Source organism: Zonotrichia leucophrys, chromosome Z, assembly GCF_028769735.1.
Source record: "Zonotrichia leucophrys gambelii isolate GWCS_2022_RI chromosome Z, RI_Zleu_2.0, whole genome shotgun sequence".
Lineage (NCBI taxonomy): Eukaryota > Metazoa > Chordata > Aves > Passeriformes > Passerellidae > Zonotrichia > Zonotrichia leucophrys.
This window is the reverse complement of record NC_088200.1, coordinates 64,004,904-64,019,251: the sequence shown is the minus strand read 5'-3', so window position 1 is coordinate 64,019,251 and position 14,348 is coordinate 64,004,904. Positions and strand designations below refer to the sequence as shown.

At 40.1% G+C, this 14,348-nt stretch overlaps 1 protein-coding gene across 5 annotated transcripts in view; it reads left to right on the top strand.

Moving 5' to 3' along the window:
• Positions 1-14,348, top strand: part of PALM2AKAP2 (PALM2 and AKAP2 fusion) — a 264,299-nt gene that overhangs the window by 150,525 nt on the left and 99,426 nt on the right. For all 5 annotated transcript variants that reach the window (XM_064736652.1, XM_064736659.1, XM_064736653.1 and 2 more), the window contains one exon: positions 9,359-9,441. In XM_064736652.1, coding sequence (XP_064592722.1) covers positions 9,359-9,441 — 83 coding nt within the window. The remainder of the gene's footprint in view (positions 1-9,358; positions 9,442-14,348) is intronic.

The window sequence follows — 14,348 nt, the reverse complement described above, 5'->3', positions numbered from 1 at the left end:
GCAGTTCTGGGTGCCACAATAAAAGAAATATATATATATATTGAGCTGTTAGAAAGTGTCCAAAGGATGTCCATGAGGATGGTGAAGGGCCTTGAGGGGAAGTCCTGTGATGAGTGGCCGAGGTGACTTGGTCTGTTCAGCCTGGAGAAGAGGAGACTGAGGGGAGACCTCACTCCGTCTTCCTTGTGAGGGGAAGAGGAGGGGCAGGCAGTGATCTCTTCTCTGTGGTGACAGTGACAGGACCCAAGGGAATGGCCTGAAGCTGTGTCAGAGGAGGTTTAGGTTGGATAAAATTGATCACCAGGGTGTTTGGGCACTGGAACAGGCTCCCAGGAAACTGGGCACAGCACCAGTCTGACAGATTTCAAGAAGTTTGGACAATGCTCTCGGGCATGTGATATGACTCTTGGGAATGGAGCTGTGCAGGGCCAGGAGTTGGATTCAGTGATCCTTGTGGATCCCTTCCAACTCAGCTTATTCTGTGATTCTGTGAAGTATTGGTTGTTTAGGGCATTATATTTCTCACAATGCCCTAAGTATTGTCTGGAAGGTGACGGATGTGACATAATTTGACATTACACATTAACTCCATCCTGAAATATTAAACCTTTTAGGTGAAAATCATAGCCCAACATCAAGAAACCAAAATCATAATTTATTCTCTTTTTAGTTTGGCTTTTTCTTTTAAAGCACTCGATATCTTCCTCTAGGAGTCAAGAAATCCTTGACTGAACTCTCTAAAGCATATGGCTTTAATAAGAAACATCACTAGAGTTTTGACCATGCCTCTTTTCAATGTTGTGGCTGGGAAATGAAACATTTCACTAGCTATTTTAACTGGGCAGTTGATCTGTGAATGACTGAGAAGGATATACCATATCTGGGGATTTTGTTTGCTAGTGAAAACAAGTAATACTTTGAAAGCAAACATTATAATTTTTTCTAATTATATATAATTTTCTAAGATTATCCACAGAGTCCAGAGATTGATGCATCTTCTCTAATTAAACAGTAACTTACTCTATAAGTACCCCCTCTGAAATAATTGAAACTGATTCCCACGTGGCACAGCTAAACTTAGGTGAAGACATGTATCTTCATCCTTTAATGTCTGGATCTTATCTCTGATGTCCTTTTGTCAAAAGTCAGATTACATTAACCTTACATCATTGGTGATTTTACTTTGATTACACATTTACTAACTCTGTTCAGTGTTCTGGATCTAGATAGTAGATCTACCCTCAACTTCAGGTGAACTAATACATGGCCTGAAAGGGTACACTGTCTTGGATTTCATGGCTTTCCAGCATTTTATGGCTCATGCCATGATGACACCAATTGACCTGCACCTTTCAGCTCTCATGTGCCAGGACTAGCAAGATTTGACTCTACCACTGCAGAATTTACAGGTTTTGCGTTAACATGTGTGTCTAGTACAAATGTAGGATTGGATGGGATTCTTTCATACCTTGACCACAACAGAAGACAGTGACAAGTCATTAATTAATACTGTTTTTTATCAAGCAAAACTGGTAGTTTGACTTTGCCATTAAATATTGATGCAAATTTTTCTGTCAGAAAAGCTGCACATTTCTTCAAAACAACTGACAGTTGTTCCCCTTAACTCAAAAGTATGCAAAACTGGAGACACAGATAGTCTGGGCTTTGTCTGGCTCATTGCAGTCTGGCCCTTAACCACTACAAAATAATCGGGCATACAAACCCACTCTCAGTGTTCTCAGGGGTCTTCCTGTTGCTTTGTCAAAAACTGAACTAGTTCTTCATGGTTTTGTGCTATAAACCTCCTTATTTTAGTAGTTAAACACATAGATAACATGTAAAAATCTGGGAATATGACATTTTTTACCAGCATGGAACACAGCTGCTCAGAAAAAGTTATACCTGTTTATTTCTAAATCCACAGGTGGATGCATGCAGTTCATTCACTTGTAGTCACCTTCAGAGAGCCTGGCATTTTTGCAAAATCTCCAAATGCAAACCAGATTCAAAATGTCACCTCCTAGGAGACCATGAGGTGTGAAAGGAAAATTGATGGCAGTAGTTTCTCTCATATACACTCTATTACCTGCAGCTAAATGTCAACAGAGTATGTTTGTCCCACTCCCTCTGCAGTTACGCCATCTGACATATATAAGGTTTTACCCTCCTGAGTCAAGCTGCTTTTTCACAGGAAAAAGCAGATAAGCATAACTGGAAAATCATCTAAAGACATAGCTGAAAAATTGAGATTGCTTTCCTGTCATTCCCAGGAGGTGCACTGCAAAGACACAGACATTTACTTCCACAGTACTATTAGATAGTAGTGGGGAATGTCCTGTCTGCTGCTAAATGTGAAGAAAGAGAAAAATAGGTTTAACTGCACATGTCACTTTTGACTATTGCAGATGCATCCACAACATCTTCTGCATATGTACGGAGCATTCCCAACCACTGGTAGATGCAACGGCAGATCTAATTCAGGAAATCTAAAAAATAATCATAAAAATATGCCTTGTCTGCATCAGTGTAGGAAAGATGAGCATGAGGAAGAGAGGAGATGAGTTGTCTGACTCAGCAGCTAAGGGAATTTGACATAGCTTTTGAAGTCCTTTCTGTTGGCTTTGATGAGAAGGTTAGAACCTCCTCTTCGTGGTTATTTACACACGTGCATTTCTTGGGGCCAAGAAATCCTTATACAGGTGCAATACCGTTAGTGACACAAGCTATCCCCTCTCCAGCACTACAGATGCACTTTCGATGCTGCTTCTGTAAGTGATGGTTTTTCTTCCTCCTCACAGAGAATGGTTATCAGTAGCAGTAAATCTTTCTGCTACCTTCTGCTTTCTTTCTGTGGTTAGGTTTAAAATGTCATGATTAAAAAGAACTTACATTACATCACTTGTACTTCCTTGCTTCATATCATTCAAGGAGTTCTCTGCTAATTTAAACTCTTGTTCAAAGCAACAAATTCATCATTTGGCTGCACTTCTGTCTGAAATAAATCTAGATGAAGTTGGGAGGCTATCTGTTCTTTTAACAATAGAATATCACTCTTCTTACCTGGTAATTCCAAATAAGGGAATGTTTTCCAAGGCAAATTATTACAAGCCAGAGAAAAAAGAATTCACAGGTTTTTTTCCCTTATTCATGTCTCCAAATTCATGACAGAGTTTTAGCTTATGTTTTGCAAACATTTTCTCTGTCAAAAATTTTAGTGGTTCCCTCTTGCTTCCATCAAAAGTTCTTCATTATGATCAAGATTGCTGGGACTGGGAGCTATTTTCTAAGCAACATTGCAATCTTATTCTCTTAGAATAGCTTTAATCTTAGGGCTGGTCTATACTTAAGGTTTCTTTCCAAAATATATGTAGATTATGGTTCTGAGGGCATTTTGATTGCTTTGTAGCAGAAATTATGAACTTCATTGCACACTTGCAGCTATTTGTGGTATTAGAACTAACTATTAAATGGTTTTTTCCCACAGAGCTAAATCTATGAGAAAATGCACAAAGATCTGAATCAACAATAGTTCATCACAGTTGGTCACTAGGAACTATGTTGGTAGGTAGAAATTCCTTGTTAAAACGAGTAAGACAGGTATTGAGACTAGTATTGCATGACCATGTAGTGAGTAGCTGAAGATACAAGTGGTCGTCCAAGCCACCATCACTTCCCCCACAACTGAAACATGCAAAACCTATGTCAAGAGTATGGTGAGACTGAACTAGTTCAAATCACAACTGAAAGCCTGAATTGAAGAGAGATAATCCATCTCAGTGATGGAGATCTGCACAATGGATTTAACTGGTCTGCCTGCAACCACTGATGAAAGTCTTCTTAGGTGTTTTCCAAACTGGTGCCAGAAAAGATCTGCATCTAAAATATACACTTGAATTTTGGAGATGGACACTTCGACATTTATTCTTAGGTGCAGCATAGTATTTCTGGCATGGTCACAAACCAACCAGCACTCTGAGGGATGTCACCAGCCAAGCCTCCTTTTCCTTGGGCATAAGTAAGTGTGATTTCCCTCCTGCTAGTACAAGCAGGGAGATTTTGTCGTATTTGTATTTAAGTACAAAATACATCACAGTGTGAAAGCTGAAAAAAGGGGAACCATTTAGAAAGAAAAAGCCAATCAGCAAAAGAGAATTGTGCTATTAGCTCTATAACCTGGGCATTCAACCCAGTTATTAACATGACTATCAGATGCAGAAAAACACATTATGTAAGCTACTGTTCTTCAGACAATTGCAATGAGACACATAAAAAAGAAGTGGCACCTACAGCACTCTCTGCAACAGTTTTTCTAGGACTGAAGGTTTTATGAAGTAGAGTAAAAAATTTTTCTTAACTCTTTGAGCCCTCAAAACATGATTTGAAGGGTAAGAAATTTTCCCTGCTGTTGTTTCAAAATATAGCAAGCATGCAATGCCTCAGCGTATCATTAAAGTGCAAAAAAACAGATAAATGAGTGGTTTTCTTTGCCACTGAAGTTATGCCTTTATCTTCCTGCTGCTATGTGATCTCTCCCAGTCTGAACACCAGGAAACCACCAAGCCTTTTAGTGGTTTAATAAATAAATGTGTCAGCAGTTTTGCTAGAAGATTTTTCCTAGACTGTGTCCTTTTTTTCCTCCCTCTCCTTCTTAAAGGATTTTATTTTTCTAAAGACCTTCTATTAATCACAGGAATCACTGGTGACAAACTCTGCTGTGTAGTGTAACATGGCGTCTGCCTGCTGGCTGAGCTTGGCACTGCCAAGACATTAACATGAGGACATAGTCAATCTTTCATTTTAATGACAAGTCCTGGGTAGCTGCAAGAAAGCAGACTGAGATACAGCAGGAATTCCTGTGATCCAACTCAAGTGAAAATAGTTGCTGTAATAAATTCCCTCCTTGGCCTGTTCAAGACCAAGTTAAATAATGATCCAGGATTTATGTGATTTGAGCTGACCTGCTCCCTTCCAATCTGAACAGGGCAGGAGGCACGCTGGTGAGCAGCAGACTGGCCAAGAGATCAGGGATACAAGCACCCTGCAGAAGGGAGAAAGGAACAATACTTTGTGCTTTTGGGACACGTATACAATGTTCCTTGGCTTCGAAAGGGACTAGAAGTGTTCTCCACAAACAAACTGTCTCAGTGAAAAAGAATAAAGTAATCCATCTGCATTCTGGCAGACGGCTGATTTGGTCAGACAAAAATTACTATGGTGGGAGAACTGAAGAAAGGTTGATTTAGTTTTCCTGGTGAATACTCTTAAGTACTTTATCTGCCTTTTCCTCAGAGGAGACACATATTTGCACTAAATTGTTCTCTGATTCATCTTGCACTACAACCTGCTCCTTTACTGAACTAATTTCTTTGACAAGAGGATGTAGGCTGCCAGATTTTGGATTGATAGAGACTGCACCAATGTTAATGGCTGTATGGCGTAGGTTTGGAGTTGTTTCCTGACAGCTTAACAGCACAGCAATGGAGTCCGTATGCTGAAAACACGGAGCTCTCTGTCGCTAAAACAAATATCAAAACTGAGATCCTAAGATCTGTAGATCCTGGGTTTTCTAAAGGAGTTTTGGGTCACTGCAGAGAGTTTACATACTTTAGTAGCTGAATGGCACCTTTAAGTTTCCCTTCTCTGTCTAGCTTCTGTGGAAGTAGAACAGAAACTCAAAGTGTTTGGGAGACTGAGACTGCTGGAGCAGTCTCAGGAGTAAAAGGAGTAAAGAAGGACCCTTGAGATGAATGTGGTGCCCACACCAAAGCCAGCCCAATCAGAGGTGCTTCCCTGTGGTCACAGTGCTAACCATGAAGAACTGTGATTCAGATAAAATCTTCCCTTGTTTGAAGAGCAATGAGTAGGTGTGCACAGCAGTTTTCCAGATTTCTCATCAGTACCTTTCTTTTCCATCCACATTTTGAACATTCACTGCCAAATAAATCACCAGGAACTACTGGACTTTTACTCAAATTTTGTCCTTCCTGTCTTGACAATATCTGTTCCTTTCTCTACTAGCTGATGCTGATGACAGCCTAAAGTAATTCTAATCATCTGTACCTTGATTTCTCTCCCAAATCTGCATGTATATGTCTCTTAAGGAAAAAAATTTAGCTCAGCTTCATTCCTGTAATATTATTTGGCCCTCTTTATTGCAAACCTCCTGTCATCTATCAAACCCTATTCACAGTTGAAATGAACAGCAAATAAAAGGAAACAAAGAAGTCAGCACAGCGCTGCACAGACGCGGAGCTAGCATGCACAGAGATGGATGAAAAGCCACTGAGCCCCAAGAGTGCTGATGGAGCTGCCCTGCAGCTGTTCTGCTTGAGTTACTTCATCACTGCTGTACAGATGATTATAAATCTAAAAACTTAGCTGTGATAATAGCAGCAGGAGCTGGTACTATCTAGGCCTTTATAAAATGTCCATGAATGTGAACATGCTTGGATATTTTTTTTTAATCCAAGGGTGATTATGAAGTTGCCATGTCCTTAATGTAAATCAAGTCTGAGGTCAATGCCATAGCACATATGGCCTGTCGCTAAAAACAGTGGAGGATGAAGTCTACTCATGATACTTATTTCTTTTGTGAGGTGTGTAGAAAATATATAATTTCCTTATGCATGTTAATTTCTAGGCCTCAGACTTTCATGACCTTTTTCTAGAAAGGTACATTTTCAATCACTGTAATACTCTCTCCTTAATCTTTCAAGTGTTGCCACATCAGTGGGGAATATATCTTACAAGTGGAGATCTTAAGACAATACCAGTGCCTTCCAAGGGGTATGCAGAATGCTAGTTGTGGCACAAGTGTGAAATTAGGTGACCCACATTTCCACTGAGCATCCCAGTCACCAGGCTACACTTTCTTGCTGGGCTTAGGCTGCACAGACATCAGCATTTCATCAGAGAGCAGTAGTACAGTTTTTAGTGAACTCATCTCTCTCTCCTCTACCACATCTGCAGTTGATTCAGATGTGGAGTGATTCACACTACAGATGCACTGTTGAGTTGCATGCAAGAGTGCTTTTGGAGGAAACCAAACCAGAAGCTCTGCTGCAGGGTCACATGGAACACTTCCCAAACCATAGCATAAACATAAATATTCAAATCAAGTAGTATTCCTTATGAGAGTACGGTAACATTCACTCCAAGGAATTGGACTAAATCTAGCCTGACATTAAATCCTGGAAGTATTTATAACATAGACTTGGATATTTCAGCACCACCTGCTCCTATCCTCTGATCCAGTCCAACAGCTACAATGTAATGCAGAGGCATCCATTCAAGGATAACATGCAAAGGCTTCACAATTCCAAATACATTGCAGAAAAAGATGCACAGTAGCTAGGGTATGAAGGGAAGTTCTAGTGAAATGATAAAAAAAGGTACACAGATCTCTTTCACATCTGGTTTTGGAAAGCAAGAGAGCATATAGATTATCAGTAGACAATAAAAGACCCATTATGCTGAAATGTTATATACAGTTATATAAAAAGAAGGAATCTTTCTGCCTGAGATTAGCATGAATAAAGCTATCAAAGAGAGCTGGAAATATTAAAAAAAAACACAGAAAAAAACCCCCTCAGAGCAGAATAAACTAGTTGGTTTTTTTGCAACATTACTTCCAAAGCAGCAATACTATATGGGAACACCATAGAGCATAGAGATGAATGCAAAAAAGGGATTAATCCCATGGTAAAGTCACAGGACTAGAGTTCTGACTTTGTAGACTGTTTCAGAGTGTGGAGAACACAAGAAAAAAGGTCTCGATTCCATTACTTCTCACATTGGTTCTAATGCAATTCTCAAGGCTTCCTGAGGGCTATCTATTGGCTCTGTGGATTACACGGACAACATTGCTCAGCAGGTAGGAAGAGGAAGGACCAGCTCCAGAGAACCTGTGCTGGGAAAAGTTAAAAGCATTTTCAGGATTTTTATGGGCACATAAGACCCACTGGCACTTTTAAATATTCTTCTCCCAAAGCAAAAGAAGTCTAAATGAAGCTGCAACCTGCCAATTTTGTTAGAAGAAAAGATGCAGGTCTTGTAGTGAAAGTCTTTCTCAACTGCAGCTCAAGCTAACACTGTTAGCATGTGCCACTGTCTACTGGAGCAAAAAATATGCAAAGGATATCTCTGAAACACAGATCCTTTTTGCATAAATAATCATAACACAACGGTGGTACATACACAAACAGGAGTGAGTTGAAGAGATACACTCAAGATTATAGACTCAAGTAGCAGCAGAGGGCATGAATAACTATCTTTGCATTAACCAAGGGCTTCAGAGCCATTTCAAGATGTATTATTACATGAGAGACCTATTTCAAATTTAGTAGGCATGCACTGTGCTGTGGTAGCATAAGGAACTTTATTCAATGTGCTCCCAGTGTGAATGTGTGTACCTTCAGCAGAGCTACTGGAGATGATACACAAATCCTTACACATCTTGCTTCTCTATGGAGGAGATCATGTAACCCCTATAATTTAATTTCACAACTTAGAAAATATTCACTGATTTAATCTAACTCTAACTCAACATTATTTAATTATTGCCATTGTTATGGAAATTCTGAAAGCAATTGAGCAGCTGCCTGTGCTTAAACAAGATTGTCCATGAAAGGGAGATCAGTGGATATGTTCTTACCTTCTTTAAGGCATAAGCTTGATACAGAAATAAAAGTGCAGAGGTTGTAGCAGACAGGCTACTCACACCATGCCCTGTAAGCTGTGCTTGTGGCCTGACATGACCCAATAAGCAGTGGTAACTACTACCTGCATGACGAAACAGCATTCTCTAATAAGACATAACCTTAGTTAGGGGTCCAGATGCTCTTATTTTCCCTGCCCTTTGGATGCACAGAAGGGATGAAAAATCCTCTGGCTCCTTCTAGAGACAGGACAAGCTCATAGAGGGTGTGACCACAGGCAACCTTCAGCACAGCAACCTGGGTGAACAGCGAGTGCCTAGGGAGCTGCCTGGGGGTGACAAAGCCCATGAGGAACCAGGGCAGCTCTGCCACTGGGAACCACCCTAGGGACAGGGATGGCTACTGAGCAGTCTGAAATGGAGTATGTTCTTCCTAAGCCATGGCACACTGCGTCAACACTAACCCCCCACTGCAATTTCCCCAAAGAGCCGGCCACCTCTACGCAGCACACAGAGCTGTCTACAGCTGGCAAAGATATTTGTCAGCCATGGTTTTGGAGCCTTTCTATGTTCTTTAACAACAATGACAAAACACCAGGTTGGTGACAGAGCATGGTGGGTAGAAATGGATCCAGTCAGAACAAAAAAACCTCTCAGCCATGCGTATTCTCCCATGGACAATAAATGTCTTTGGTTTTGTAGGTGCAGGAGGATTGGCTATGCTGCTGAGGGACCCATCGGGACCATACTCCTGTGAAAGTTCTGAAACCAAGGAGGATGCAGGGGTAAGTCTCCTCTCAGTGTGGCCTGGTGGGAGGCACAGGGATCTGCGCTGTCCATAATTCTTGATAGACCCCACAATCAGTGGAGTGCATCCTATCTTCAGCTGCAAGGATGCTGTCATGCTGGGCGTAGTTTTGCACAGTAAACCCCATTGGTGTAAACTGTATTATCTTGGCTTTCACATTCTTTTGAAATAGCTACAAGTCCGGTGCCACAGTTAGGATTAGGACGATTTTCAACAAAAGTGAATCTCTCGAAAAGTTTGGTTAAATAATCCTGGCAGCTCATGGAAGATGGTGTCAAACGAATGCTCTGTCCTTCCTCACTGTCAGTCAGTCTCCCACACATCTTCCCTTGCACATTCTATTCTCTTCTTGTCAGGCTCCCCTACAAACAGTGCTGCCTGTGAGCAGCTTGTCAGCATGAGGAGGGCAAGTGCCTGAGAAGCTTTGCCAAGTGATTTTCCTGGTAGCCTGGTATAGTGGGGTGGCACATGGAAATGCTGTTTTGCTGCAAAAGCCATGACAGGAATACTCCTTTTTCTTTGTCGTTCTCACTGTGGTCGTGTGCAGCCATGTATTTCCAACAGCAGCAAATGAAATTGTCAGCAAGATGAAGAGTGGAAAGGCAGTGAATGGGCAAGCGAGCTCCTGCAGGGCCAAGATATTCATCTTCATGGTGGCCTACATTGCTGAAGAGGTTTTTGTCTGAAGCCAAAAACAACCATGTTAAAAACTAGAGGTGTCTACAAAAATTTTACTCTAGGCATGTCTAAAGATGCAAACTTGAGTATACATAGGCCATATTAATACCAAAATTTATTTTAATCTTTCACACTTTAAAAATTAAATTAAACAGCAATCTAGGCTCTTAAATAGGTTCATATGAGACTGATGAAGCATATTTCATACATCTGCTATAAAAGTAGATGTGATTGGAATTTTTTAATTACAGTTAGTTAAATTTCTTTAGAGAAGCATTTAAGGATAAAATGCAGTAAACTTGTGTCTTCTTCTGGTCTGTGAGTGAAAACTAGTGTGAGAAGCTCATATCAGCTACCTTAGAGATCTTAAAGGCATGGCGAATAATCAGCTCAAGCCAGCATCTGCATAATTTCTTTTTTTGAATGAGGAAAATGTAAACACATTTTGATTTTTCTTACAAGACTTACTTCTTTCTTTTACTAGCTAAAAAAAAATTCATTTTTTTCAAAATCCAGATTTCCTACAGGCTCTATTTTTTTTATTTTCTACAGTGCTAATGTTTAAAAAATACCAAAACAAAACAGATCTACTAACAACAAATATGAATCTGACAACATGTACCATGTTCTAAATTAACAATTTAGAATGGATGGCATAACACAAAATTTCACACTCCTGGGTATCAGGACCAAATTTAAGGTTAAATCTATATGAAGTCAGAGCATCTTCAGAGACACCAATCAATAATAAACTACTTTTCATTAGGGAAATAATTTTTGACACAAGCAATAAAAGTAAGGTCTAAATTGATAGTGCAAATAAGTTAAAATGAAACCCCTTCATGTTATAGTTAAATCAGGTATTTAAATTATTCTGGTTGGAGCTGGAGCATGGACTTGCACAGGCATTCCCAGACATCGCGCCCTGGTTGCTATCAGTGCTCTGCTCAGTGTAGCTGCTTTGTGGCAGCTCTAAAGTCACAAGCAGCACCCCTCAGGCTGCTGGGAAAGCTCTCAGCTGGAGTTCAATCAGCCCAGAACACACTCTAGCTCAAATTAAGGTCATACTTAAGGAAGAGGGGAAAAATGTTCGATGACTCTGGAATGCAATTTGTTTTAATAGCACAGTACCTCGAATGCTTGGGAGTGTAACATCACACAGAACAAAATCTGACTTAGCATTGTTTCCTCCTTGGCTTTGAAAAAGAGGTGTCATTTTTTCAATAAAGACCCCCTGCTGAAGGAAGAGGTTTAATGACATAATTTTGCAAAAGGGAGGCTGACTCAGTGTTGCTGCTAATGTAGCGTGAGCAGAATCAGCAAAATGCCAGCACAGGAAAGTCAATAAAGTCCACGAGAGTATCCTTACCCACATGGAAAAAGGATTAATTTAGTCATTGAAAATGACAAAGAGCTAAAATTTTCCTGTATTAAGTGCTAACAATTTGTGGAAGAGACAATCCTGTGTTTGAGGCAAAGATTATATAGAGCAGTTGGTTATAAACTCTTCGAAGTTTGCTGAGAGAGATATCCAAAATTATTGTCCTTTCTATTGTTGAAATGTCAAATGGGCAATGCTATTTGCATATAAGAAAATTATCAGTTCTAGATCCACTCCAAAAATAATCTATGCACACCTAGTTGCAGTATTGTTTCAATAATATTTTCAATTAATAGAAACAAGAAAGTGAAATCCTCATATCTGTGTTATTTTCAACAAACAACTTACTCCAAGGGGAGGCCTGGGCAATCATAAAGTTCCCCTCCCTTTAATGAACCATTAAAAAAGACACAACAAGCTACATTTAGGTCCTGACTGTGCTATGGACTGTATGGTTCAAATAAATGGTAATTAGTGTAGCTTTCAATTAAGTGTAGAAAATTCTTACATCAAATAGATAATGATATTCATAGCCAGTGAAGACAGGATATGGATCAGTTACACTTGGAATACTCTCCCTCACCAGAGGGGGAATTTGTAGTCCTCCCTAAGAGCCATTCCATGTAACATGCTCTGAACAAGCCAAATTAGACCTATTGTTGAACAAGACAAAGTTTGTGAGTAATCTTGGAGGGGGTTTTTATGTTTCTTCCTACATTTCTAAATAGCAAAATGCTGCCTTTTCATTGTTGCATTGTTGCATCCTCTTATGCCCACAGCTCTCTTTAGAGTGCAGGTTCAGAGTACAGTGTAATTTATTACTGAGCCATTCTTGCAGCTTTTGTTCAAAAAGTGTATGTGTGTGGGAGTAGCATAAGCTGCAGCTGGTTGTCTTTATATTTCCACCATTATTGCTGCTGACTGGCAAGAAGGAAGAAGATGTACATGAGCAACATTCGGTTTTCTGTAATACTGCTGTATAGGATATTGAGAGGTTAACTTGGTGGACAACTTCTAATTTCAACAAAACCTTTAGGGCCATGGAGAACATCAGCAGTAGGCTGAATTTGTCTTTCATTGCTAATATTTTGCTGTTATACTTTATCAGAAGTATAGAACATTAATTTTCTTTTTCATTGATGTTGTAAAATATTATATCACTAAAGAACCTAAGTGAATCCAGAAATTTATGGGAAATCATTAATTTCACAGTGCTGCTGCTTTAAAATAAACAAAGAGAAAACCAATTCAAGCAGTTCTAGGATATGCCCCTTCCCCTCATCCTCCCTCTTGTCCTGCTGCCATAAATGTGCTGTGGATGAAAACTTTCCATGTAACCCAAAATGGCAGAGGCTTTGATATTTTCAACATTCTGTATCAGTTTATAATGAAAATGCTTTTTCTGCATAGTACAAGTATATGAACATTGAGAGGCCAGACAGCAAAAATCCCTGTCATCTGGGATGATTGGGATCTTTCAGTGTGTAAGCTTTCTTCCTGACTCTTCGGGCAGTTTCAGATATGTCTCGCTGCTATGCCCACTGTGATCAGATACTTCTGAAATTCACTCACAGTATGCAGCAAAACACGGAGGCAAGGTACCAGCCAGCTTCAAAGAGGAAAACAGTTTATTTTCTGCAGCTGATGCTTTCCCCGGCTGGCTCCTGCCTGTTCTCATCACTGCCTTCCCAGGCTGCACTGTCCATCCCTGGTCCTGTCCAAAGCTTACCTCATGCTGAAGTCAGCAGAGCTGGGCAGGGTGATGGAGAGGAGAATTCATCTGCGTTACTGAACCGCATGTCACAGCACACAGCTAAGAGTTCATTCCCAGTTATTTCTGCTAATTGCTGTCGAGTGCATCTTTGTATCATCATGGAGACAGGCAACATTGCTTAGGGAAACCTGAGACTTATCAGTCATTCAAAGTGATCAACCTTATGTTTGACCCCTGGCTTTGTAGTTTTATTTTTGTGACTCTGCATGGAAACTGTCTAAACTGAGTAACAACACTGTCAAGCTGTGGACCTGTGTAAAACATGCCCCCTTACCTCCATATCCAAAGACAAATAAGATTGCCTGCTCCAACAGGGAGTTAGACATTAAAATGCACATCAGTTTCGTTGTTCAGAGTGTGTATTTAATCAGCAGAACTATTATCAGGCTATTATCAGGTTCTTGTATCATCTTATTATAGCTTCATTTTGCCTGATTGCACTTCTGATGATCAGAAAACACAGTGAAGCTAAGATCTTAGCTTACTGCAGGCACAGCCAGTCCTTCGGCTGACCATAGGTTTGGTCACTGGGCCTGTTTCCTTTCTACTTCAAGAAAAGGACACATCTTTAGGAAGCTATGTTACTTTTATTTGAGGTGAAAAAACATATTCTTAGTTATGAGACAAAAGTATCTTCTTTGAACTATAATCCACTTCTTTGAAATATTACCCACTTGTCTCTGATTTTCTGAGAACCTTTAGGCAGTCTTGGTTTTCTCAGTCATTTCTAGTGTTGCCATCCACTATGCAGCAGAGGACACATGACACATTCCAGTTGGAGGCATTTAACACCTTTGCAAGAGCACTAAAAGGAATAAGCACCCAGCTTTTCTCCTGCCAGGGCCTGGTAAAGTGTGTTGAGAAGGCAGTTAGTAACTGCTGATTAGCACTTCAATGCGCAAAACTCAGAAGATTGAAAGGTCGAGAATTTGCAGGACCATTCCCTAACACTGTAGCAACATAAAGGTGAAAATGTTAGGAATATGGGAAGAGGGTCCTGGTGTTCTGTGTAGTAGGGATTTCAGTCACTGGAGGCTGACAATTCCCCATA